This window comes from Nerophis ophidion, linkage group LG18, assembly GCF_033978795.1.
Source record: "Nerophis ophidion isolate RoL-2023_Sa linkage group LG18, RoL_Noph_v1.0, whole genome shotgun sequence".
In the NCBI taxonomy this organism is placed as follows: Eukaryota; Metazoa; Chordata; class Actinopteri; order Syngnathiformes; family Syngnathidae; genus Nerophis; species Nerophis ophidion.
In genome coordinates this window covers 16,831,653-16,858,328 of record NC_084628.1, presented here as the reverse complement: position 1 = coordinate 16,858,328, position 26,676 = coordinate 16,831,653, and the positions used below count along the sequence as shown (strand labels likewise).

The following is a 26,676-nucleotide window of genomic DNA, read 5'->3' as shown; positions in this document are numbered from 1 at the left end:
AGGCACACCCGATGACAATGAATGGACAAGAACACATTTATTTATAAAAATACAAAATATCCTTCTTACTTTACAGGAGAAAAAAGTGTTTGCATACCTGCTTATGAATTCATGTTAAATAATCACACACTGTCCTAATAATCATCATCGTATTCGAAGGTAGGAGCAATTATTCTACTTAATCTCTGCGTCTCTCTGTTCATGGATGTAGGTGACATGTTGGGATGCAGCCAAGGCCCCCTGTGAGGTAGAGCGCACTGGTCCTGCAAGTGTAGAGCAAGAGTTGAACTGCAGTTATTAAAATGCAATGGCTGCATACTATACTTGAAGTACAAGTTTAAAGTACAGTATTCCACTAATATATACAATCACCCAAGCTCAAAAACACTCGCACCTGTTACTTGAGATGAAGGGGTTAATTTTCAGGGTGGAGAGGAAATGTTTTGTTCTTGTAATGACAAAAAAAAAACAAATGCAGCTGCAGATATTGTCATGCCTCTGAATAGTCCTGTGTGATAAAAACATCCAACCTTTTACCTGATTTTTTTGAATGCTTAGTCAAACATGTGGACATAAGACTTCAAAGGGTCCATAAGTGTTTAGCAGGCGTTCTCTTTCGACATGTAATGTATTAACACACACGCTAATAGTGATGTTTGCGTACTGATTATGTACGCACCTTCACTCATCTTATCTGATGTGTGTGTGTGTAAAGTGTTCCTGGGCCCCCACGTCCTGCACTTGCAAGTCTGTCAGCTGAATGGTGACTGATTGGTTTCTCATTATTGAGCAATAAACTTACCGTGTCGCTGGACGAATTAGCGAATGAGGGCGCTAAGCGAATGCCCATTAGAGAGGTTTCCAGCTGGCGTGGGGGCAGGAAAAAGTTGGGGACCAAGCTTTGAGCGAAGAGTTAAACTAAAAACAAGACATAATGGAATCCTACAAGCTTCTCAAAGACAGACAATCACAGTTAAGGATACACTTGGAGTCTGGGGTTGTCGGCCTGCAAAGCCTCATCGGGCAATGACCCAGCATCACCCGCCATGTTGGCATTGACAGTTTGCAGCGTAACATCCTGGTCGCTGTCTGTGTCTGATGCCTCTTCTAACAGACCATCAAAACTGTCACTGGAATGGCTTTGGCTCGCCTCTCCTGCGTCTTTCCTGATGGATTCCTGTCTTTTGTTTTGACTTTTATCTTCATTATCCTGACTCAGTTCAGCCTCTGGGCACTCAGAGGCAATTGAAACAGAGTCTGACACGATGCTATTCCAAGGACTGGTCTTATCCGTCAAAGTTGTCAACTCGTTCAAATGCCTCGGCTCCACGACAAATTCCTCGTAATCTTCCTCGTCATCCTCACTACTGCATGGTGATCGACATGCTTCACTGCCCGTGTCTTCTGCTTCTACCTCGGGCACGTTCTGCGCGACGAGGCCTGCAGATGTCGTTGGACAAGATGTGGATTCCTGGGAAAACATGCAAGGGTCGCGTGGACTGGAGATGATCTCTAGATCAATGCCTGAGGTCTTGTCTTTGGTGGGAGAAGATGTTGAGTTGCTGTGGAGGACGGTGGAAGTTGGTAGTCGGAATTGACCTAAAAGACCGAATAGTTGGTGAGCAAATAAATCAAGTAGATCCCTGCATATTTGCGGTTCATCATTGTTTGTTGATTTCTTTTCTTTTTCTTTGAATTATGATTTTTTTTCCCCAGGCAACATAAAGGGGACCTGAAATTATTTTAATCTACATTTAAAACACTTTCTTGTGTTCCAGATAATATGTATTGGATGTGCTTCGGTGTGAATTTTACTCCGCAGTCCCTTTGGTAATCCGTTTTTTCAGTGTGTCTGGAAGATGTTTGATTCTGTAGGCCTACCTAGATTGCAAATGAAACCACGCCCGACCCACTTCAAATTAATCATTATTTACCTTTGTAAAATGCAAAGTTTGAATATAAATCTTGAAGTTGCCACTGCAATTTTTTTTCCAGACACTGTCAAAAATAAACTCCAAAAACATTATATAGATTCACCCGGTCACACCATTAGGTACACCTGTACACGGGCCGGTCAATTCAAAGAGTGCATAAAATATCTGTTTTTCGCAGTAATAATGTCACTGCATGTCGCACATCAGTATTATTATGCACATGCCACGATAAGATAAAAATATTACTTTATCTTACCTTTTTGTGTTCGGACTTAAGCAGAGGGGGAAGAGTTTCTTGCCTTATGGTTTCGAACTCTACTTAATGTCTAAACAAGTGCTTCCACCTTGCAGTGATGTCACTGCGCGGCCAGACTGCAAAACCCAGCGAACAGAGGCATCCAAAACAGTGTGCAAACTCATGGAAAAAAAATGCATCAACCTTATGATTTGATGCTTTAGCATTGACGAGTATCGAAAATTGTAACAACATTTATAAGTCAGAAAAGACAAAATTCATACTAGGTCCCCTTTAAATGTAAAGTGGTTTGATGGCACTATCAGCAGCAGGCAAGAGTGCTGAAGCTATGAATCTAGGAGAGGGCGGTGTCTCAAAATTCAATATACCCAACATTTTACAGCAGGAAACTGTTGGCCTGTAATTGTTTTTTTATTCATAAAACTCAATTCTAAATGTGTCTAAAAAAAGTTTAAGACATATTATAGGTAGGGTCGCCTTAATATTAGGGCTACCCCCCAAGATATCAATCTGTAATCAATTTAGATTAAGTTTAGAATATAAAATTACTTTTTATAATGGTGCGTCCATTATTCTCAGTTTCGCTGGGTGTCTTGGAATGTAACCCCCACAAATAGTGGGGGATCTACCATGAAAGGTAGATGATCTACTGTAATGCACATTATTGTGAGTACACATGCATTGGAATATTTTGATTATTTCATCGTTGTTTAGAGTAACAGGCCGCAGGACCTTTTGGTGGGTTTCGGGAACTACAATACTGTCCACAGTATATCTGAGGGAACAATGAAGTTCAGACACTCACCGTTGTGGACTTGTTGGGATGGAAGATGTAGCTCATTTTCCTTATGGGTGTCTTTCTCGTGAAGACAGTCCCGTTCCCTTGTGGGCGAAAAATCACGTTTACCCATCTTACTGAAGAAATATTGGTTGATTTTGTCCAGCTCGCTCAGATTCTTCCTGGGTAAGGAAGCGGAATTGATTGTGATTCTTTGAAAGAAGTGATGTTGCGCTGAGATACCTGAGTGTTGAAAAGACCACAGAGCTGGGAAGGTTGATGTCGCCACTGTTGCTGCTGCTACAGACCAAATGAGTCTCAGTTTGTTCCTGAAGACTCTGATGATGAAGACGCACTTTCTGCATGTGCTCTTGGTGACGGTCGCTCTCACTAGAGATTGCACCGCAAAATAGTTTTTAACATTTAAACTGTTAATTGAATGTATCGTGGGAGGATACTATGTTGTGTTGTGCATACGTTTTGAGAAATAGTCTGCCCAAGTGGTCAGGCGATGAGATGTGCTGCTCAGGGTATTGGCTGATGTGAGAAGGAAAGCTGTTGTACGTGGCATTTGTCTGGTAGCTGCATGGTGCAGCCTGGGATAAATCCTGGGAGGGAAACACTTGTTAATATAATGACAATTTATTCTGCAGTAGCACTGAATCTTTGCCTTACACTTGAGTTTTGGCCAGCTTTGTCACTGGAAGCTTTTCTCTGCCCACGCAAGTTTTGGACCCACTTCAGTGGTGTGATGGAGACTTTAAGCTGACCATTACACTGACCATTGAAATCCATGAGATTGTACCAGCCGCATACTGACTGGAACCCAGACAGTAAAGGGGACAGGTGTACAGAGGCAAACCCAATCACCTGCTCCACTTCTTTTGACAAAACAAAACAAAGAGTTAATAAAATAAATGCATTTTCATTTTAAAATACAAAAAATATAAACCTGCCTCCTCTGCTGTCTTTATGCCAAACTTTGAACACCAGGCTTTGCTCTGGATCAATTAGCAGCTGCTTGTAAAGCCTGACGAAAAACAAGTATTGATCTACTGAACATGCAACAGCTCATTTCTGGAGAATGGCGCTAACCGGCATTTATGCTGATGGTTCCAGGTGGCACGGTTTGTGTTGGCCACCACAGCCGTGGACACTGGTTCTGCAGAGTCAGCAGTGATGTAAGAGACGCAGAGAAATGATGCCCCTTCACTGCTCCCAGATTTCGGACAATCTGACCACAATGATGGTACAAGTGTAAAAAAAAGTTTTTTTATATTGGAGAGCCTAATATCCTAATTTGCATCAGCAGCACCAAACTGCACATTAAGAGAGAGATCACAGTTTAGGCTCACCTTTCAGATTAATGTGCATTGCCCTGTCCACTGCAATTTCCACCAAGAAGGAATCTTCCTCACAAATTTTGGACGGCTGAGGTATAGCGACATGTGCAGTTGTCTCACTCGAGTTGATCGGACTTTCCAAATTGGATATTTTTGGAGGGGAAGGTGGGGGAGTACGATGTGCTGGCTCTGTCGCCACTAATAAGATCTCTTCCTGGCTATCAGAGTCCGCTTGGTTGTCCTCTACAGTCGGCGCACGGCCTACCGACAGGCTGATGTGCACCCTTAGAGCGGCACCCTGCAGGTCCATCGCCGAGCGTCTGAACAGTGGATACACTCCTAGAAAACAAGAATATATAAATTTAGCTGTGCCAAATAATTACAATAAAGCCTTCAGAAATATCACATACCGCTGACAGACAACTTCTGCTGGTGTGTCTTTGCAAGGGAGGACAGACCAATAAAAGCAGAGCCCACCAGGCGGTCAGTGTCACGGGGCCGCTGGCTTTTGTCTTTCTGGAAAGCAACCCATACCTGAACCTCCAGCCGCTCCTCTTGAAGGTACCACAACAAAGGCTGGGAGCTCATTAGCTCAACAGTGCGACTTCCTTGGAAGGTCACGGTGGCCTCGCTGCCCTCAGTCACACACGGGTGTTTCATCTGCGAGCAGACGGCCTCCTGCTCATAGAATTTGTAGCGAAAGTAGCAGTATGTGGATCGCTGTAGCTCCTCATGTCCCGGCAGGAGCAAGCAGTGCACAGGGATCCAAACCCTGGGTATGGAAAAGGTCAGGGATATTTTCCTTGTGTGGTGTTCCCAGTCTCCCTGTTCGTTAAGCCATTCATTGTCATTCTGGATCTGAAGTGGCTCCCAACCCAAATCCAGAGCAGCCCTAATGACCCGTTCCCGCTCGGAGTGGTGGGAAAAGGCGACTGAGATCTCAAGGCCGCCAACCAGGGTGTGCTGAGTTTGTGTGGATTCCAGGGGCGTGTAGACCCCAAACCAGCCTGAAATACCTTGACGCACAGAAAATCAACACAACTATAGAATATTTGTGTGGGGCGAAAAAAATCCATCACGCAGTGCGGGTGAGTGGAGTGGATCTCACCTGTTGTTTTCCGGAGGAGATCAAGCAGCGGAATTTTCACTGTGCCCAAAATCACATTTGGAGGGTTGAAAGTATTGCCTGGAAGAAATAAATGACAGATTATAATGCAAGACGATTAACATACTTTTAAAGGAGTGGTTTGCAAACTTTATACAAATGCCTAGTGCAGTGTTTCTCAAACTGTGGTACATGTACTACAAGTTGTATGTGGGCACCGTTTAATGGTACGCCAAAGAATCACTTGATTTAGGTACAGTATTTTATTTTCCTACATATAAACACAGTGTTACTGTTTAAACTGTGTGTAATGTTACAGTGGCCAAGACATTTAAATGTACTTCTGCCTTGTTTTTAATTAAAACTTAGATTGTATTTTAATGTTGGTCATTATGGTGGTACTTGGAAAGCCAAGTTTTTTCTGAGGTGGTACTTGGTGAAAAAAGTCTGAGAACCACTGGCCTAGAATCTTTAAGGATAAAACCCATCCTCTTCTAAATTTTAAGCACGTAAATTGGTTATACTTGTATTTCGCTTTTATACCTTCAAAGTAGTCAAAGCACTTTGACACTATTTTCACATTCACCCGTTCACACACACATTCAAACCCTGATGGCAGGAGCTGCCATGCAAGGCTCTAACCCGAACCATCAGGTGCAAAAGTGAACGGATGTGACTAGGATGACTTAACTACGCTTGTATGTAACATACACCTACCGGTACATGCATTACATTTGTGTGTGGTAGTTAATGATAGTTATTTAGCAAAGTTTAGTTGTCATTGAATGTATATTCTATCATAACAAAAATCATGACTGCAACTTCATATTTGCTTCATTTGAACGTTTTTTGCGTGTACGTAGACGGACAGCGGTGAGTGACAAGCTTGACTGTCAGACAAATTCCTCGGACCAACAAGCAATTTTTTAAAAACATAATCACTAATCACAAAACAAATAAAAACTTTAAAAATATTTACAGTATGTTGTTCAACCACTCATGGTAACATAAACCAGCCTGGGGTGTTATTTTTAGTACAAACAAAGAAACTTTGAGCTAGTAGCCAACAACCCATTACTTTTACTTATGATTTAATCCTTACCAGAAAAAGGTGAATAATATGGAGATAGTCTGCTACAAACACCTGAAGGAGGCAGTAAAGGCTTTCTTTGAAAGGAAAAGATGTTGAGCTGCTATAAAGGATGTTTAAAACTAAAGACAAGTGTTATTGAACCTTTGCGGTTGTCTCTATTCCAAACAGTGAAGATGGCAACAGCTTCTGCCAGCTGCTCCGCCAGACTGAAGGTCTCCCCGCCGCTCTTGTGTACGAGCATGTCGCAGCAAACCTCTGTGTGGTAGTTATACTCTGGGCAGAAGGTCCTGGCAGTCAAACGGGTGCACCTTTGCTCTTCCTCGGGCAAGAAGGACAACTGGACGGTGACGTAGGAGTTCACTCCTACGACAGCAAAGTAACTGTACCTCTCGTCGTGTTGGGATATAACTCTGCAATGCAAATTCACACCAGCAAGATAAGACATTTTGAAGATGTTTGGAGCGCTATAAAAAAGGAAACTGGGAAAGTACCTGGCTGCTGCCTGCAAACCGGACCCTCTATGCACTTGAACCACCAGTGTCACCACATTAGAGGCAGCTCCTCTGCCAGTCTGCACATCAGCTCTCACGGGACGGCACTTGTACCGGATGCACACATCAAGCAAGCCTGAAGAAACGCACACGCAAGGGTACTAACATTTGCTAAATACCATGCAAAGGGAAGCGTGCTTACCAGACGGCTGAGGCTGGTGCATCAAGTTGTTGTCTGCCCTCGGTAGCAGAGGCAAAGAAAACATCTGGGCCTCATCACCATGCTGTCCCTGCATTGTGACTATGGCACACAACTTGGACAGGGGGAGAATTCCTTTGGCCACTAGCTGGTCTCTGACATTCGGGTAATAGTATCTGTAAGAAAATAAACAAGCTGAAAGGATTGTCTAATTACGGTAGCCTGGCATTGTAAGACACTTTTACATTTCACAAAACAAATTGCAAATATGGAAAACTAATTAATAAAAGAAAAAACAATTTACAAATACACAAAACCAATTTATCAAAATATAAAACTATTCACAAATTAACAAAAGGCAATTTGTACAAAAACATGTACAAACTAATTACCGGTAGTGTCTTGGTTGTCAAACTGTGATTTGGAACATTCCCATTCCGGTTTCTGCATATAAAAATTATTTTGTCTTTTGTTAATTTGGCTTGTGAAATTAACTCTTCTCTCTGGCTGTCAACAAAGGCGGACGCTTCCATCTTTTCTCCCTTATCTTCCCTGCTTTTGCTTTTTTGTCTTGTCTTGACTTTTTGAGTCTCTTTTTGCACTGCTCTCCAAAATTTAAACAATAGAATTGATCGACTGGCTTCCCCAAAAAATTGACAAGATCTTCAGGATGAGATGTTCAGCTTCGGAAGAGCCTTTTCAGACATTTTGTAATGAGAAAATGGAAATACGTGACATATCTTATTGTAAATGTATGCATGTTCGAAATTAACTTAAAACAACAAAAACCTGTCTGTCCTTACGAAACATTTGTTGTGTGCCTGGCGACTCTTTTCGTCGAGGACATTGACATCTACTGTATTTGTAACTATGATAACAGCTCATTTGCTGTTGGGATTGTGTGTTGCCTTTGTGTATTGACAAATTCTTTAGACGATGGCAGCTGTTGAAGGTAGACAGAAGTTGCCTGTCATGATAATGAGATGGGCAGTTGATGGGATAGGCAGGGCTGTAGGCACTTTAACCATTTTAAACTAATTTGCAAGCTGGATAACATCTCGGCGAAGCTTTCTTCTCTGCAAGGCCAAATTAATTTGAGGACCAGAAGGGACAATTAAATAGACAAGCTATTAAAACACATCTGGTCACCCTAACCAAAACAATCATTATCTATATTATTGCGCCCTCGTACCGGCCTTGGCATTGTGGCTGCTGATAACTCTCCCAGTAAGAACGCTGTGGTGAGATGCTCCTGACATCCTTTCACCTATCCCTAAAGGACTCTGACATGTGATCAAGATGCCACTCTAAGGCACAAGGCTGTGACGCCAAACGGAGCGACTTCCAGGCTCATGTACACACATGCATCTATGGACATTACAATACAGACACAAAGACACACAGACACACAACATCCCAAGCCTTCACCACTTCATCCCCTCGACCACAAAGGTGCACTGTGTGTTGGCTGCTGATGTGGCAGGCTGTCTGAGCTGGAACACCTTTGTTTTTGTATGTCGTAATGTGTGCTTATGTTTGCCAACGTTTTTCTCCTCGTCCCACAGTGCCCCTCCTACAGTATCATAGTTTGGGATTGGCCTTTTTTTTCTTTCCCTCTTGTTTTTCATTCTCAGATCTTTTACGGGGCGCCGCCCATGTGGCAAGCCATCAGCGTTTAGCTCTTGTTCACCTCTGTTTCGTGGACCGGTTGACTGTAAACACATTTCGCAGTACTTTTTTTCAATTTGTTTACTTCTCTGCTTAGGCTGCTGCCCCCACGACTCGACCTCGGCTAAGCGGAAGAAAATGAATGGATGGATGGGCGTTTTGTATATTAGTAAGTTTTTTTTTTCTTTGTTAATTTGGTGTACGTAATTGGAAGTTGTTTGGTCTTTTGTTAATTCATTTTAGCAATTGTTTATGTAGTCTTTTGTTAGTTTTTTTGGTCATTTTAAATTGCGTTATTTGTGGGTAATTTGGTTTGAGTAATTGTAAGTTGTTTTGTATTTTGTTAAATTTGTTTGTGTAGTTATAAGTTGTTTTGTCTTTTGTTGGTTGCGTTGTCTTTTATTAATTCATTTTCTGTAATTTTAAATTGTTGTTATCTGGAAATGTGGTTTGTGTAATTGTAATTTGTTTCATGAGATGTTAAAGTGTTTTGCACTCCCAGACCACCGTACTTGGAATTTGCAGATCTTTTTTTCCCCTTTATTTGCTTATAGCACATTGTAGAAATTAAATAGAACCTAAACCTAAAAGCAGAAATGTAGAAAATAAATCAAACAGACAATAAAGAGAAAATGTAGTCATAATGTAGTCTTAATAACAAAAGCCTCCTGTCTTTATATATATATATATATATATATACACACACACACACAAAATGTTAAACATTTGTAAACATTAAGTGGCCCCCCGCATCTTTAGATTTTTTAGTAACCTTGGCTACAAATGGCAGGAAAACCCTTCTTCAAAGGCTACAAACCTGCACCACACTTCAAAATGGACACCCCCTCCGCTGCTCAGGCCTTGTATTGAAAGAGAGCTGAGCAGCAGCTTTTGGACTGGGACGCCCTCAGGAGCCAAAAGCACGTGTGTCTCTGTATGGCCAAATGCTGGGTCAGGAACACAGAGAGTGGTGGTGGTACGAAAGGGCCTCAGGTTGGTGTCTGTTGGAGATAAAACACTACGGTATGATATACAACAGTAGAAAAGAAATCTAAGCAAAGTGCATTACAATGCTCATCCAGGGCTGCGTCGATTTCTGCACCTTCCTGACAAGGGAAACTGTACTGGACGTAACAGTCAGCCTCACCCCACACCGTTGATTGGAGAGGTGTCAGCCCAGAGACCTTCTCAACCTTAATCATAAACACATGCTCTTTCATTGCTCGTGCTTGCGCTGGAGTCACCTATGGGAGAAACAGGAAGTGTGAAAGTGAAAGTAATACTTAAACACTTACATTGCAACTGAGCATGTGCAATTTGGGGGAAAAAAAGACCTTTGCTGGTGGATGAGGCTGGTGATCAAGCAGATGCACCGGTCTCACGGGGCAGCCCAGTGAGTGGATTTCGTCTTCTCTGGTGCGCTGCAGAGCGAGTACCTGCTCGAAACGGCCCATAGCCAGAGTGACCCTGAGGTGTCCATTACAAGTGCTGGAGAACACATCCATGACTGGGAGGTAGCAGTCCACCCCTAAAACAGGGTACTGTGCCCGTAGAAGAAGTTGGGCAATCTTGGAGTCCCTGGAGAGAATGAGGAAAGGGTAGAGAGTTAGCAAGTTTGCATGACGTATCACCAATGCTAAAAAAAAAACCTCTAAAACACTTGCCTAAATGACATGTAGAACTGGTGGAGAGGTAGTTTGACAAGACCGAGTAGTTTCTCCTCACTGGAGCTTCCGGTTTTCTGCCACACTTCAATTACCATCACATTGTCCTTCATCCTCTCCAGTAGCTTTGCAGTCAAAGCCACAGGAGTTACCTAAAAGTCCAGATAAAAAGGTCATTCAAATTAAAGTCCAAATTCCTGGTGCTTTAAAAGGAAGTTCAGTGTGTGGGGTGTACCTGAGCAAAGTTAAAGGAAGGGTTTACACGCCCCCAGCTGACCACAGACCTCGCCATCTCATCGCACCAAAAGAGCTTACAGTTGAAGTAGACATTAACAGCCTGCATGGGCCCACAGTTGAAGTTCTTTCCGTCTGGCACCATGAGCAGCATATGCAATAAGACCTCTGGGTCTTCCTCCATCTGCTGCTGAGATCTACGAGGAGAGGCTGTGTGGGGGTTAAGATGTGGAGAGGCTACTTTGAAGCCTTTCTGCTGGATGGGGACATTCTCTGTGAAATCTTCTAAAGAGTTGACGGATAAGTCCTCTGCGCAAATGCTGACACGCGAAGACTCTCTTTGAGGACTGCAAATAATGTGTGGTAATGTTTCAGGAGATTCTCTGCTGTTGGTAGAAAGTTCTAACAGCACCTACAAAAGAGCACATGTGGCTGAACAGACCTGAAATAAGCAGTGGCTCCAATAAGGCATTTTGTTTTACCCTGAGAAGTCCTAGTTCCTTTGTTTCGCTGTTGTCCTCTATACCGTGCACTGGTAGAGCAAGAGATTGGCTGAGCTGCTTGCTCCGCAGTAGACGGCGCAGTGGATATGTGGCTTGTCCGACAGGAACCGCCTGCAAAAAGAACAGCAGCCGTTAGAACACAGGTATTATAATTTATGAACTTGTATTGTAACAGGCTCGCCTTTTTTTGGTCAATTCTTCTGGAGTAAATTTTGAAAAGGAGATCCATTGCCCACCACTTTTCAATGGCGGTTTTACTGAAGCGCACAGGAAACACGGAGCGCTGATGGAACGTCACCACTTAAAATACATAAAAGTGTGGCTTGTGAATCAGGTAACGTTGCCAAAAAAATGTTTTTACAAAAAGGCTTTTGTGGCTGATTCCAACATGTCATACCTCCTTCTGTGACTTTGCTGGAAACAACTCTGGTCGACTCCCCCTCTCCTGTAATATTTCGACCACGTCGACTGGATAAGGAAGTCTTTGGTAACGTATACTCGACAAAATAAGTGCTATCAAAAAAAGAAACAGTATTTTAGTTTCACATCATTATTTGGGATACCTTTAATGCAAATGCGACTTTTAATGATGTTTTAACTAGGTGTGTCCCGATACCACTTTTCACTTCCGGTAAAATGCTTATATTGGAGCCCTAATTATGGTCCGATACCAATATTAATACGATACGACACAAATCCTACATATACTTTTATCATTATGCAGTGTGGAATGTTGGGCAAGGCTTGATCAAGTGAACTGTGTCAAAAGTGTCCACAAGAGATCATTGGTAGGTATGAAAAACACTAACCTATTTATTATTAACGATTTGAAATGGATTTAGGTAGTCATAAAATTAAAATGCCTTTTTTTGCTACACCTAATGTCCACCACAAACGATTAAATTAAGCTCATTGATGTGGACACATTTGTTAATAGAGAAACTGAATCTATATTTATTTGATACCTGTTTACATTGACAAATGTTGTGTTTTAGACAGCAATATTGTTCGATTAATGACCCTTATTACGCACGTCTAACTTGTGTACTACTGTGTGCTTAGCTGTTGTGCAGGTGCTATGTCCTAGTGCCCTGTGTATACACACCACTGCTTATAGGAAAGCTTGGTAAACAAAGCAAGTTTTGCTTTGCATTCACGTTGGTTTGTGTGTCTGTAGCTTTTAATGTTACAAACACACAAAGTGATGCGTTCCCAGTAGAGTTTATAAACTACTTCTATATACTACTTTTAAACATCTAAATCCAGCATCAACGGTAGACCTCTGACAACACAGTTCTAATAAATTCCATCCATCCATTTTCTACCGCTTATTCCCTTTGGGGTAGCGGGGGGCGCTGGTGCCTATCTTAGCTACAATCGGGCGGAAGGCTGTGTACACCCTGGACAAGTTGCCACCTCATCGCAGGGCCAACATATTTAAAATTGGTGAAGAATACTACAATAGTATATTTCAATTGCCCTCATATTGGTATAGTTTCAAAGTTTAAAAAAGCAGTCTTCACTATACATCTTAAAACAAAGCCGTATGCTCAATTGTAATATACCATTCCACCACTTGTGGCAGTGATGACAATATCAGCATACAGAAGAAGTCTGGAGCTAAAGTTAAAAGCTAAAGAGAAAAGTTACTTACGCCCAAAAATTATGACTAAAGCGGTAAAGGTGTATTCTCATTTGCACTTTATTTTCATTGACAGCTTAGTTAAGAAACATATTCATTATTCCATCCATCCATTTTCTACTGCTTGTTCCTTTCGGGGTCGTGTGGGGTGCTGAAGCCTATCCCAATTGCATTCTGGCGGAAGGCGGTGCACACCTTGGACTAGTCGCCAAGGCTAACTATATTCATTATTAATTAAATTTTTTTCAGCACAAAGTAATTGTGTGTAAATGCATTTTTTGCAGGTATCTATGACTCCTTTCTAATCCAGTATATTTGTTAGTATTTGTTCTAATCAGCCTGATATATGCCTAAGGTTCATGTGTTAAATAAATAATAATATTTGTGATTGACACATTGTTTCATATCATTTGACAAGGTTGTAACGTGTAAGTAGGGTAGATATCATTTTTGAGTAAGATTACTAATTTAGTGTTAATACTTTAAAGGGCCAGGGCTCCTCTGTAGTGATAAAATAGGGCCCAAAGGTCAAAAAGGTTAACAACCCCTGATATATGGCATTTTTTGCGATAGAGAAGTGTAGTTACAGTGGATATGTATATAAAAAAATAAAATAAAATTTAAAAAAGTGCGCAAAAACGCTTTTTGAGGCCGAGCCCTCATAGGCGACAGACAACAGCTCATTAGCATTAAAGCGACAGACACACCAGACTGTTCCAGGTAGGGATTACTACTTAAAATACTTTAAAATCATTACAAAATGGCACCCTATAAAACTTCACCTACCACTTTTTATTACGTTGCAGTAAAGGAGCTTTCCCTTTGCTCATGTACTTTCTTGCTGGGAGCGTTGCGCTTTCTGTTGGGACGCTCATGGAGTCGATGCTCACATTGGCCTGTCGTATCAAGCTCAGAAACATCATCTGCTCCGGACTTAAAAGAACATCAACTTCACCCAGAGAGTTATGGAGCTCTTCAACTGGACTAGACAGCATACAGGCATTGCAAATAATGAGTCTTTTGGCTTGATCAGACAGGTAAATCTCAAGGTAAGTCAAATACTCTTACTTGTCGCTCATCCTGCACTCTAACTGTCTTAACTGATTCTTGGTCCTGGATGAACTGTTTTTCTGCTTTTGAACGTCCACCTCTGCGTCATCTAGTCTTGAATCTGACATCTGTACAAACAGGACAAGAAATGCATTCCCCCAAAAAAGCAAAACGCCTATCACTGTAGGAAAAAATATGAACTACTCACAGGTGTTTTATAAAACAAATGCTCCAGCAAGCTCTGATCATATTGTGGGTCGCTGAGCTCGCTGTCTCCGCAAACACTGCTATGAGTGGACAGAGATTCAGGGTAAAGGGCTTCAACCCCACTGAGCGGTGGAGGAGGTGTCTTCAACCTGAAGACAAAGCGTCCTAGGATCAGGGTGAACTGGCTGAAAATAATATGGGTAAAAATACAAAACGTAAAGTACCTGCCGAGGACGAGATCCACAGCTATGTGATCCATCTCACCAGGACGGATACCTCCTGCGACAACGTCATTTACGTGCTTGAGAGCTGACTTGCCAGGCAGGATATTTTCCAGGAACATTGTAGATGGAGAGGGCCTTAAGACATAACAAAAATACTATTAAACTATGTCTCATCGAGGGATTTCAAGCATTTATCTGTGCAACTCACATGGAGGGTGGTTGGGTGTTGTCCCTCTGCAGTGGGAGTTGAAAGTCAGTCAGAACCGACGCAGGACCAGTGTCAAATTTCAATGCTGAAACCACCATGGCGTCCCTAAGTTTGCTCCCACGTTCTAGAATAACTGATCAATTATTATCAGATTTTACTCCAGTGTTTTATCCACACATTCATCTAATATCTACAGTAGATGTATCCTAATCTCATTAAATAAAAGTATCTTCACAAGCAATATTGTATCATTTTTTAACTCCTTTTTGTATGACATTTTTGTCAACAATTAAAAAGGGATCAAATGTTTGTTGAACATGTTTAACATATGGTGTAATTGAATGATCTGTAAGAAAAATGGAGAACAGGAAAGATGAAATAAGCTTGGCTTTTTCCAACTCCTTTTCGGACATGTTGGATGATGTAATCATGTGATGTTCCTCAATGTAACTTTTTAAGCTTGTTGAAACAAATACACAAACAGCAGTTTCGAAATGCATCACAGACAACGATGAGTCCGAGTACAGGGAGGAGGTAGAACATTTGGTGGAACATTTGCATCAATGTAGATGTTGGTGGATTTCAGGAAGATCAAACACCCCCCTGTCCCAGCCACAACACTTCCTGTCTGCTCGAGAATATGTTTTTACTTCCTCAAAAAGTTGTAGCATGCTGGATGAAATCGCTCCGACCTGGAGAACTTTGACAGATGTGTGGTGGAAACCACCCTCAGCACCAGCATTACGGCATGGCAAAGCAGATGCACGGCTTATTAGCGGAAGGCTTTGCAGAGGGTGGTTAAAGTTGTTCAGAAGAGGCATCTTCCTCAGCAGATGCAGAAAGCAGGGCTCTAGTTATCACCAACAATCATACCATCTCTCTTTCATCCCCTACCCTCAGGCAGGCAGGCTGCAGCACATCCGCAGTAGGACCACCAGACTGAGTAACAGCTTCTTTCTGGAAGCTGTTAAGACTGCTAAACTCCAATGGTGCACTATAGGAATGGATATTAATCCCCCGCGCCTCACCGACACCACTTATCGAGCACACGTGTCCCAAATGTGCTGAGCTGAGCTTTTATTTTATTTAGTTTGGTATAATTGTTTTTAGATCGTATTTGCCCTACATATCACAAACAATTCTATTTTTCAATTCATAATGAATTCCTATTATAATGAACGCTATTAATTAAAGTACATATATACATATATAAATATATACATACACACACACACTTCGGGCTAAATCTGAGATATTGGGCACTAAATTTTGTGATAATCTCGTGTGTTCTGGTTCCTTAAATCCTTGAAATAAGCAATACCATATCTATCGAACGAGATTGGTGTGAAGAAAACTTGTTGTGACATACCTGAGAGGATGTCATTGCTCGGTTGGGCACAGGGTTTCGGACTGGAAGGAATCACAGCCATTCCGCGTTTCTCTACCAGCTTCACATTCTCTACTCGCTCATCTTTATCCACCTGGGTGGTTTGGGAAATCATGTGCTCTTTCTTTCTGGAAGCAGAGATTTAAAAGAGGATTTTAATCCCATTTTAGACATGCTAAAATAATAATGAGAGAAACCTTGCTGTGGTTCCTTTGCTGCAAAGCTCAGATTTTTTTTCACTGCTCGCTTTAAGATCTGCAGGCTCCACAGACGTAGTGGCCAGCGAGGAGACCTGAAGTGCTTCAGTGCTGAAATCTGCAGTTGGCGCTGAGCTGATGCTCTCATGGACCTCAACCAGGGGCTCCAAACTCAGGGACACCTATGAGTTTTAGAGAAGCAATGGAGAATGTTTATTACCACAGCCAAGGAAGCAAAAATGTATCAAGTCAACATATTGCCGTTAACTTTGGTGAGGGTAAAACAATATGGAAGTATTATTGGTTATTGCAGCAAAATGATTGGCAAACGATTATCTCAATCTCTGCGTGTGTATTCAGATCTACGTACGTGTGTTTAAAATTCTCTGTGTGTCCCTAATCACTAGGCCTACTCAGTGGCCTAGTCGTTAGAGTGTCCGCCCTGAGATCGGTAGTTTGTGAGTTCAAACCCCGGCCGAGTCATACCAAAGACTATAAAACATGGGACCCATTACCTCCCTGCTTGGCACTCAGCATCAAGGGTTGGAATTGGGGGTTAAATCACCATAAATGATTCCCGGGCGCGGCACCATTGCTGCCCACTGCTCCCCTCACCTCCCAGGGGGTGATCAAAGGGATGGGTCGAATGCAGAGGACACATTTCACCACACCTACTGTGTGTGTGACAATCATTGGTACTTTAACTTTAACTGTGTGTCCCTAATCACGAAGAGCCCTCGATAGGCTGTTTACTTACACGTGACTTTTGCGACACTTCTGCCCTGTAAAATTTGAGCATGTGTATTCACAAGTGCGTGCGTGTAATACAATCTGCGTTTGCGTATCTGAGGGGTGCCTAAATTTAACCAACCACTGAAGACAACACGCAATTCAAACCATTCAGACACAACGTACAGATGAGGCGTGCAAAAGAGAGACACCAAGACCTGCCTTACGTTGTTTCTAATTGGTTTAAGTTGTGTAGTGTCTTCCGTGGTTGGTTAAATGTAGGTACAGTGGATTGATGGCTTGGTCTGGGATTGGTTATTTTGATCAATCAATCAAAGTTACTCGAACTATGGCAAGTTGCAAAACCAAAGTTTATTATGATGAAAATAATTGGGAGTAGTAAATGAGGAATATAAGTGTGAGAAATTACAAGTGTGGCGTGTTTTGTGTGAAAGGGTTAAATTTGCGTGTCTCTCACGCTCAAGTGAAACTTGACTGCTCTGAGCAAGTGTTTGAGAGTCGCCCGTAGTTGTTGACTTCAACACAGAATAAGATGATCAGTGGCTGCAAGGCGTCAACTAGTGGTGAGTACAAGGAAAGGCAAGGGGAAGTTACAGACATACAACTCTTTTTTTTTTTTTTACACGTTCCAATCGCTGTACAGGCAGCTCGAAATAACCAATCCTGGACCAGGTCATCATTCCATAGTGCCTACATTTAACCAACCACGCAAGACACTACGCAATTTAAGCCAATGAGAAACAACGCAAGGCGGGTCTTGGCGTATCTCTTTCATGCACCTTCACTGTACATTGTTTCTGAATGGTTTAAATTGCACGGTGTCATCAGTAGTTGGTTAAATTTAGCCACACATCAGATTGTATTACACGCACGTACTTCTGAATGCACGCGCACATGTTGTATTACACGTTCATGAATATGGACGTGTGCGCTCAAACATTACACGGCAGAAGTGTCGCAAAAGTCACGTGGAAGTAGATAGCCTATCGAGGGCTCTTTCTGATTAGGGACAGACAGACAACTTAAACCATACGTATACGGATCGAAAACACATGTACGCCTGGATACACACACTCAGATTGATATACAGACACACAAATTAGTAAACACACATGCACATTGGATTACACACACAAACAAATTGAGATATACTTGTGCAAATAATTTTGCTACAATAATATTTCCATAAAACTTGGACCAAAAAAATGGCACCGATTTAGGAAAATTTAAATCTCATAATGAAATTCGGGGGGTCTTAAATCGAATTTAAATCTCATAATGAAATTCGGGGGGTCTTAAATCGAGTTTGATTTGACAATTGTCGGACATTAAGTGAGTTTGACCTATGCCAGACCTGAAGCCAATCTTGGTGGGGCAGATAAGACAACATTACTAAACTATCTAAGCTCTAAAGTGTTTCTTTCTTTATGTGTGGGTTTTAGCGTTTCTGGGGTGGAAAAAGTCACATGTAGATCTGTTTATTTGGTGGGAGGGCAATTGATAATTGATCATTTTTAATGCACATTATTGCATGTGTTCGGTAGCGCTCATTTATCCCTGACACACTCAACCGCCCATTTCTGAGCTTAGCAATCGATGTCGAGACAGACACTTAAAATAGTGACTTAAAGGCCTACTGAAATGAGATTTTCTTATTTAAACGGGGATAGCAGGTCCATTCTATGTGTCATATTGATCATTTCGCGATATTGCCATATTTTTGCTGAAAGGATTTAGTAGAGAACATCCACGATAAAGTTTGCAGCTGGAGAAAAGCCCTGCCTGCCTCTACCGGAAGTCGCAGAAGATGACGTCACATGTTGATGGCTCCTCATATATTCACATTGATTTTAATGGGAGCCTACAACAAACACAGCTATTCGGACTAAGAAAACGACAATTTCCCCATTAATTTGAGCGAGGATGAAAGATTCATGTTTGAGGATATTGAGGATTTGAAAAAAAAAAAAAAAAAAAAAAACCTATAAAAAAAAATGCGATTGCAATCGCGTTGCATTGAGACGGATTCATATGTTTTTAGAGACATTTACTAGGATAATTCTGGGAAATCCCTTACCTTTCTATTGTGTTGCTAGTGTTTTAGTGAGTTTAACAGTACCTGATAGTCGGAAGTGTACGTCCACGGCCGGGTGTTGACGCGCAGTGTCTCAGGGAAGTCGACGGCAGCTGTACGGGACGCGCAAGCTCAGCTGATATCCGGTAAGTGGCGACTTTTTAACCACAATTTTCTCACCGAAGCCTGCTGGTTGACAAGTGGTCGGGATCCATGTCCGCTGTGATCCATAGTAAAGTTTCAACTTCGTGAATTTTAAACAAGGAATCACCGTGTGTTTGTGTGGCTAAAGGCTAAAGCTTCCCAACTCCATTGTTCTACTTTGACTTCTCCAATATTAATTGAACAAATTGCAAAAGATTCAGCAACACAGATCTCCAAAATACTGTGTAATTATGCCGTTAAAGCAGACGACTTTTAGCTGTGTGTGTGTGTGCAGCGCTCATATTCATAACAGCCCGTGACGTCACTCGTACACGTCATCATTACGCGACATTTTCAAGAAAAAAGTCCCGGGAAATTTAAAATTGCAATTTAGTAAACTATAAAGGCTGTATTGGCATGTGTTGCAATGTTAATATTTCATCATTGATATAAAAACTATCAGAATGCGTGGAGGGTAGTAGTGGGTTTCAGTAGGCCTTTAACTACGAGGATAAAGCTCGCGAGAACAATCCATACACCCGCAACACATTTCATCTGCTTGTGTTGTTGTGAACGACATCATTGATATAACATTAATGCATGTATAAACATTGGTTACAACTTGAGAGGCGATCTCTTTTTTTTAACAGCCTCTAGTAAGGCGCCTCTTTACTTGTCAAGCTAAGAACAACAACACAGCACACTTCCCCCCGTTACAATAATAGTGCTGTGTGCCACATCTGGTCTGACTGGGCGAACAAAATAAGTTTCAAAAAAGTACCTAGCACAAGTATAATGTACTTAAAGCACTTATTGATACATTTACAAAACTATTATGGTTTGACCGAAAATACTAGACAAACTATCCAAAGATGTATTGCATTAATAAATGTGAGGATTTTAGCATTTAATTAACAAACATTTTATTACATTTTATTTTGCACAAAAAGAACACACTCCATGGTGGTAACATAAGTGTGAAAGGTAAAACAAATGAATTAAAAACAAAATGGTAAAACTGCATTTTATTGTTTTTATACTGCCATTGTTATTGCTGTTATTGTTGTGGTATATTTGTTACTAATTTATATCCAGGTTTTTTTTAAACTAGATATAAAGTTAAGTTTTGGTAGTACAATAAATGCTCGTGTTTTTAAATGTATCAATAATCATGCAATTAATCGTGACTAAATTATCAATTAAAATGATCTTATTTTTGCCGTAATCGTGCAGCCACTATATCATCCTGTTTCTTATTTATTTGAACACGCACATATCATTCCATCTAGTTTTAGTGGTGTTAAGATGCACCAGGTGTGGAGAGTGGTATTGCTATTGTTTGTACTTACTTCTTTTTGCAGAATTTTTTATTTATTTTCAATTCTAGTCAACTCTCTTTAATTAGACAGCCTTCGAATAAAATAATCTGGAAAGAATCTTCGCTGTAAAAGGGAGGGTCCCAATGTGACAATAAGCGTTGGCAGAGATAAGGACTTGCATTGTGCTCTTGTTAAAATTAGTTAATAGCATTTAGAAAAAAACATCTAAAATTTGCACGGTCGCTACTGATTTACTACACTGGTACATGAGTGAACATCACTGAAAAATAATTATATAAAAGACATAATGACTTACTTCTAACTCCCCAAGTTTCTGAGAAGTTGGCGATAAGAGGGTGTAAAAGCCACTGATGGTGTGCAACTGGCAGAGACGGGCGATTTCTGTCACCTGAGCTTGAGCAATCAGCAAATGATCCTGTTTGTTCAAAACTTCCAGCGTCAATGAACCCATATCTGTGTAAGAGAGACACATGTTACATATTCGTAGTAAAAAAGGCAACTTATATAAAAAGCCATCTCTGATGTTTCATACCTGCCAGATATGAGACGAACTGTTTGGTGCTAAGGTGGACCGGGAAGCGGGCGGTGGTCCTGATGTTTTTTTGCAAGGACAGTGAAGCATCTCGTGGGTTAAAGGAGGTGCCGTTGGATGACTCTCCCCACCAGCGCAGCCTGACAAACGTCGCCAGTGGAGGGTTCGGGGTCGTCCAGATCAGCTGACTGACCGTTACCCGCAGGAAGCAACTGAGCTGACCTTCCACCAGAGGAGGAAGGCTTGTGGAGGGCGACACATCGCTTGGGACTGTGAAGAAAGTATTTTCAACAAATACATTTGAAGACTAAAAATAAATGAAAAATACTCTAAATATTGATAATTTGGAAAATGTTACTTCACCAGCTGCATCACAAACAGGCGCTGCTATTTAGTAGGACTTTTTGGTTAGCATTACAACCACTGGCAATCAACCATCAGCTTGCAGGAGAAGCAATGACATTATTTAATCGACTTTGCTGAGTTGTCTTCACTACATGAATGTACTGTGGAGTGACTGTGTGTGACATGCTTTTAAAGGGGACCTGCAATTTTTTATTTTTTTTTGCCTATCGTTCAGAATCATTATGAAAGACATGAAGACGGATGTATTATTTTTTGCATTTTAACTCATAAATTAGAATGCAAATGTCCTCTATTCCGCCCATAAAATATATTAGTGATATTGTTGTTGCGGACGCACTATTGTTAGCTGCGCCGTGATAACGAGCCTGTGTGTTCATTTCGACATGATCGGCAAATGAGCGCTTTACTCTCTTCCTTGCTCCCTAGAAGTTAACTGTAGATCATTAATCATGCCTCTTACCTTGATAATAAAAGAATGAGGACGTATTCCGACAAGTTGGTACATTTTGACAGCCAACTTAGGAAGGGACATGGCGAGAACGACACGAAAAGACGCATGGTTCCGCCCCTCTTATGTTTGCGAGGTTTGTGAGTAATTTTTTATCTAAACGGGACTTTATAAACGTCCTAGCAGTTGGCATCCTAATGACAGCAGACATTGTACAGTAAGTGACATTTTATTGTTTGTTGGCTCTCATGAAGTCTGCAGTTAGTAATAACCCTTCATCCATCCATTTTCTACCGCTTGTCCCTTATGGGGTCGTGGGGGGTGCTGGAGCCTATCCCAGCCGAGTGATGTTGAAAATCAAAAAGCGAAAATCATGATACTATTTTGAAATAATGCCCTACATAGGGCGGGGCGATATATCGTGTTTGTAAGATATATCAATATATTTCTAAACAAGATATGAAGTAAAAAATATTGTTATGTCGATATAATTTATTTCTTGTTAAAATTACCAAACGCCGCTTATGTGTTGTGTTCCTTGTTTTCACCCGCTCCCCCTCCATGGGCTACTAAACCTATCACCTTCCTCCTTCCAAGACATGCTTGCACGTACAAGAACCTCCATGATTGGCTGGTTGTTTACTATGATGAGTCACGTTTGGTTAGTGACAGGCTAACCAGAGGCAAGATAGTTCAGGTTATCGAACCATGAAGGGAAATATAAATAAATAAATAAATGATAAATGGGTTGTACTTGTATAGCTCTTTTCTACCTTCAATGTACTCAAAGCGCTTTGACATTACTTCCACATTTACCCATTCACACACACATTCACACACTGATGGAGGGAGCTGCCATGCAAGGCGCCAACCAGTACCCATCAGGAGCAAGGGTGAAGTGTCTTGCTCAGGACACAACGGACGTGACGAGGTTGGTTCTAGGTGGGATTTGAACCAGTGACCCTCGGGTTGCGCACGGCCACTCTCCCATTGCGCCACGCCGTCACAAAGTGCCTGCCTGCAAATGTATTTTTTTTATCTGAGTTTGATATATTTTGTATTATTTGCACAGCTATGTTATTTATTTTACGTAGAAAGAATATCTTTTTTATTTTATTTATGTTATGTAATTCTGTAGTACTTAAACAGTTTCTTTTCTGTGCTCTTAATACCCATCTTGACTAACTAGGTTAATAAAAGTGCCACTGACCGTGCAGTTGTCATTCACTGAATATCGCTCAAAAATTTATATTTTTGATATGTATACTTTAACCAAAAAATACATATCGAGATATATCGAATATCGAGTTTAAGTAAAAATATATCAAGATATACTTTTTCGACCATATCGCCCAGCACTAGCGTATGCTTAAAATGAGCAGAATACCTAAATATTAAATGTTATTATAAATGTGCCCATTTCTACATTACACACACTTACAGCATGTATATAAAACCTTAATAGAGGTGTCCGGATGTTGTTTAAGGGCGTTATAGGCAGATCTAGGGCTGGGCGATATATCAATATACGTGATATATAGATATACGCGATATATCGCGGGTTTGTCTCTGTGCGATATAGAAAATGACTATATCATGATATTCGAGTATACATTCTCACGCAGTTGCTTTTAGCTGCGGGCATTGAACTACATGCTCTTCCCACTTCTTCGTGTGTCTCCTTCTCACAGACAGCAAGCGCACAAACTTACACACGTCACATACTGTCACGTCATAAGTCACATACGTAAACGCCCTCACGGAGCAGTGAGGTAGCACACTGGTTAACGTTAGCTGTGATGCTCGTGAAGCTGTGTGAGTGGTAATACGAGAGAAAAATGTGCGAATAAAGGAAAAATTAATTCCCAAGAAAAACAGCAGGGGATCCATCGTCTGGCGGTGGTTCGGCTTCAAGCAGGGATGTCGAAGAGACAACTTGAATTTGTCAAGTGTGGGGCACAAGCGTTTCTACCAGAAGTAGTGTTACTGCTAAAATGGAACATCATTTGAAAAGTCACCTGCTAATAACTGTTTAATTAATACAGTTTTGGTCAATGGACTTAGTTGTGATTTCTTTCTCTGCATGAAAGTTTAAAATGAGCATAAATTAATGTGGTATGAACAAGAATGTTTTAATGTAGACATATAGAATCATCATACTGCTGTGATTATATGTATCAAGTGTTAATTCAAGGCTAAGGCAAAATATCGTGTATCGCAATATGGCCTAAAAATATTGAGATATTAAAAAAAGGCCATATCGCCCAGCCCTAGGCAGAACATTATTAATTTATAGGCTCCATTGGAAGCAGACTTTTGATCGCATTTATCTAATATTGAGAATACCATCCATCCATCCATTTTTTACCGCTTGTCCCTTTCGGGAATGCGGGGGGTGCTGGAGCTTATCTCAGCTGCATTCGGGCGGAAGGCGGCATACACCCTGGACAAGTCGCAACCTCATCGCAGGGCCAACACATATAGAAGGACAACATTCACACTAATATTAAATAAAAAAGAAAAACACATGTCCTCCACTTGCCCCAAGTGGAGGAGTTCAAGTACCTAGGAGTCTTGTTCACGAGTGAGGGAAAAGTGGATCGTGAGGTCGACAGGCGGATCGGTGAGGCGTCTTCAGTAATGCGGACGCTGTATCGATCTGTTGTGGTGAAGAAGGAGATAAGCCGGAAGGCAAAGCTCTCAATTCACCGGTCGATCAACGTTCCCACCCTCCCCTACGGTCATGAGCTTTGGGTCATGACCAAAAGGACAAGATCACGGGTACAAGCGGCTGAAATGAGCTTCCTCCGGGTGGCGGGGCTCTTCCTTAAGAGATAAGGGGAGAAGTCCTGTCATCCGGGAGGGGCTCAAAGTAAAGCCGCTGCTCCTCCACATCGAGAGGAGCCAGATGAGGTGGTTTGGGCATCTGGTCAGGATGCCACCCGAGGGAGGTGTTTAGGGCACGTCCGACCGGTAGGAGGCCACGGGGAAGACCCAGGACACGTTGGGAAGACTATGTCTCCCGGCTGGCCTGGGAATGCCTCGGGATCCCTCGGGAGGAGCTGGAGGAAGTGGCTGGGGAGAGGGAAGTCTGGGCTTCCCTGCTTCGGCTGCTGCCCCTGCGACCCAACCTCAGATAAGCGGAAGAAGATGGATGGATGGATGGATGGAAAAACACGTGTTCTTGTCTTACATAAGGACTGTGGATGAATTGATTCACGTGGACCCCGACTTAAACAAGTTGAGAAACTTATTCGGGTGTTACCATTTAGTGGTCAATTGTACGGAATATGTACTGTACTGTGCAATCTACTAATAAAATAATCAATCAATCCCCTTTAACTTGATTGATTACATTACCACAGTGGTAAGTACTATGATCTTATTATTATGCCATTAATAACCTTTGATCATTCCGTGTAAAATAATGTACTTTGAAAGGAATTCAGGAATACCTCAGATATTGCAGATGATTTAAACCACACACTGTTGACAAATAACCACATTCACATTGAGAGCTTTCTAAAGCTAAACTATAGTTAGCGTCCTTAGGGATAAACTTAGGCCATTATGCTACTTGCATAAACAGTAAAATATATCAACCTGCAACGTGACCACCATTTAAGTTAGAAAACATACTACTTTAAGCACAATTACAACTACTATTACATGCATGACAACTTAGCGAGCTTGCTGACAACAACAAGAGCTTACCTTTCTTCTTGTAGTCCCCGACTTTGACGGACCTCAGCCTTTGGCTATTCATGCCACCACGTTGGGGATATAAGGTGCGGAAATGGCCAACAAGGCGAGCAGGACTTTGGTATGCATGTTAAATGATAGGCTGGTAAAGTAAAACATTTAAAAGGAGTGTTTGGTGGTGAAATACAAACAGAAGACGTCTCTATAGCGCGCCCAACTGTTAGGCTTGAATTCGGCTTCCGCTCACAGGTGCATGATGGGAAATGGAGTTCAAGTTTACAAACAGGCATTTGGCTGTCACCAGCAGATGGCAACACTTATCTTCTTATTACCCGTCAACTTTATGTTCTAGTTCAGTGGTTCTCAACCGTTTTTTCAGTGATGTGCCCCCTGTGAACATTTTTTTAATTCAAGTACCCCTAATCAAAGCATTTTTGGTTGAAAAAAAGAGATTAATAAGTAAAATACAGCACTATGTAATCAGTTTCTGATTTATTAAATTGTATCACAGTGCAAAATATTGCTCATTTGTAGTGGTCTTTCTTGAACAATATGGTAAAAAAGATATAAAAATAATTAAAAACTTGTTGGAAAATAAACAAGTGATTCAATTATAAATAAAGATTTCTACACATAGAGGTAATCATCAACTTAAAGTGCCCTCTTTGGGGATTGTAATGGAGATCCATCTGGATTCATGAACTTAATTCTAAAGATTTCTTCACAAAAAAATAAATATTTAACATCAATATTTATGGGACATGTCCACAAAAAAATCTACCTGTTAACACTGAATATTGCATTGTTGTATTTTTTTTTCACAGTTTATGAATTTACATTTATATTTTGTTGAAGTATTATTCAATAAATATATTTATAAAGGATTTTTGAATTGTTGCTATTTTTACAATATTGTTTTAAAATCTCATGTACCCCTTGGCGTACCTTCAAGTACCCCCAGGGGTACGCGTACCCCCATTTGAGAACCACTGTTCTAGTTGTTTCCTAATGCTGGGATTTCATGTACTTACCAGCGGACTAGCAAGTAAATAAGCAGAATATAATTATGTCAAGGTGAATAATACATTATATCATACATAATACATTATATCACAGAAATAAAGTCCTCACTTGCGC

General features: G+C 41.2%; 1 protein-coding gene across 8 annotated transcripts; it reads right to left on the bottom strand.

Annotated features, from left to right (window-relative positions):
- Positions 1-22: 22 nt before the first annotated feature.
- LOC133536793 (C2 domain-containing protein 3-like) lies at positions 23-25,810 on the bottom strand. 8 transcript variants are annotated; one of them, XM_061877352.1, is made up of 34 exons: positions 25,552-25,810; positions 21,024-21,293; positions 20,787-20,944; positions 16,184-16,365; positions 15,969-16,114; positions 14,600-14,732; positions 14,392-14,526; positions 14,169-14,316; positions 13,979-14,088; positions 13,697-13,894; positions 11,666-11,781; positions 11,450-11,568; positions 11,248-11,379; positions 10,767-11,177; positions 10,532-10,683; positions 10,202-10,445; positions 9,937-10,111; positions 9,685-9,868; positions 7,203-7,375; positions 7,001-7,136; positions 6,651-6,919; positions 5,420-5,497; positions 4,722-5,327; positions 4,324-4,650; positions 4,064-4,202; positions 3,925-3,998; positions 3,644-3,849; positions 3,446-3,576; positions 3,212-3,358; positions 2,996-3,150; positions 984-1,599; positions 803-899; positions 395-448; positions 126-263 (listed from the first exon to the last, which is right to left on the bottom strand). In XM_061877352.1, the coding sequence occupies exons 1-33, from the start codon at positions 25,601-25,603 to the stop codon at positions 416-418; spliced, it is 6,252 nt and encodes a 2,083-aa protein (XP_061733336.1). In that variant the 5' UTR covers positions 25,604-25,810; the 3' UTR covers positions 126-263; positions 395-415. The 8 variants fall into 8 exon arrangements, with proteins under 8 accessions (XP_061733332.1, XP_061733329.1, XP_061733335.1 ...); XM_061877348.1 differs by lacking the exon at positions 395-448 and having other exon boundaries at positions 23-263; positions 9,937-10,060; positions 10,163-10,445; XM_061877345.1 differs by lacking the exon at positions 395-448 and having other exon boundaries at positions 23-263.
- Between the last annotated feature and the right edge of the window lie 866 nt (positions 25,811-26,676).

Bases quoted from the DNA above. Each gene is read 5' to 3' on its own strand.
- LOC133536793 (XM_061877345.1), bottom strand. From the start codon at position 25,603: ATGAATAGCCAAAGGCTGAGGTCCGTCAAAGTCGGGGACTACAAGAAG. The intron at 14,317-14,391 runs GTACTTTACGTT...CTTTGTCTTCAG, and splicing joins GTGGATCTCGTCCTCGGCAG to GTTGAAGACACCTCCTCCAC. The intron at 11,569-11,665 runs GTATGACATGTT...ATGTATTTTAAG, and splicing joins CAGCAAAGTCACAGAAGGAG to TGGTGACGTTCCATCAGCGC.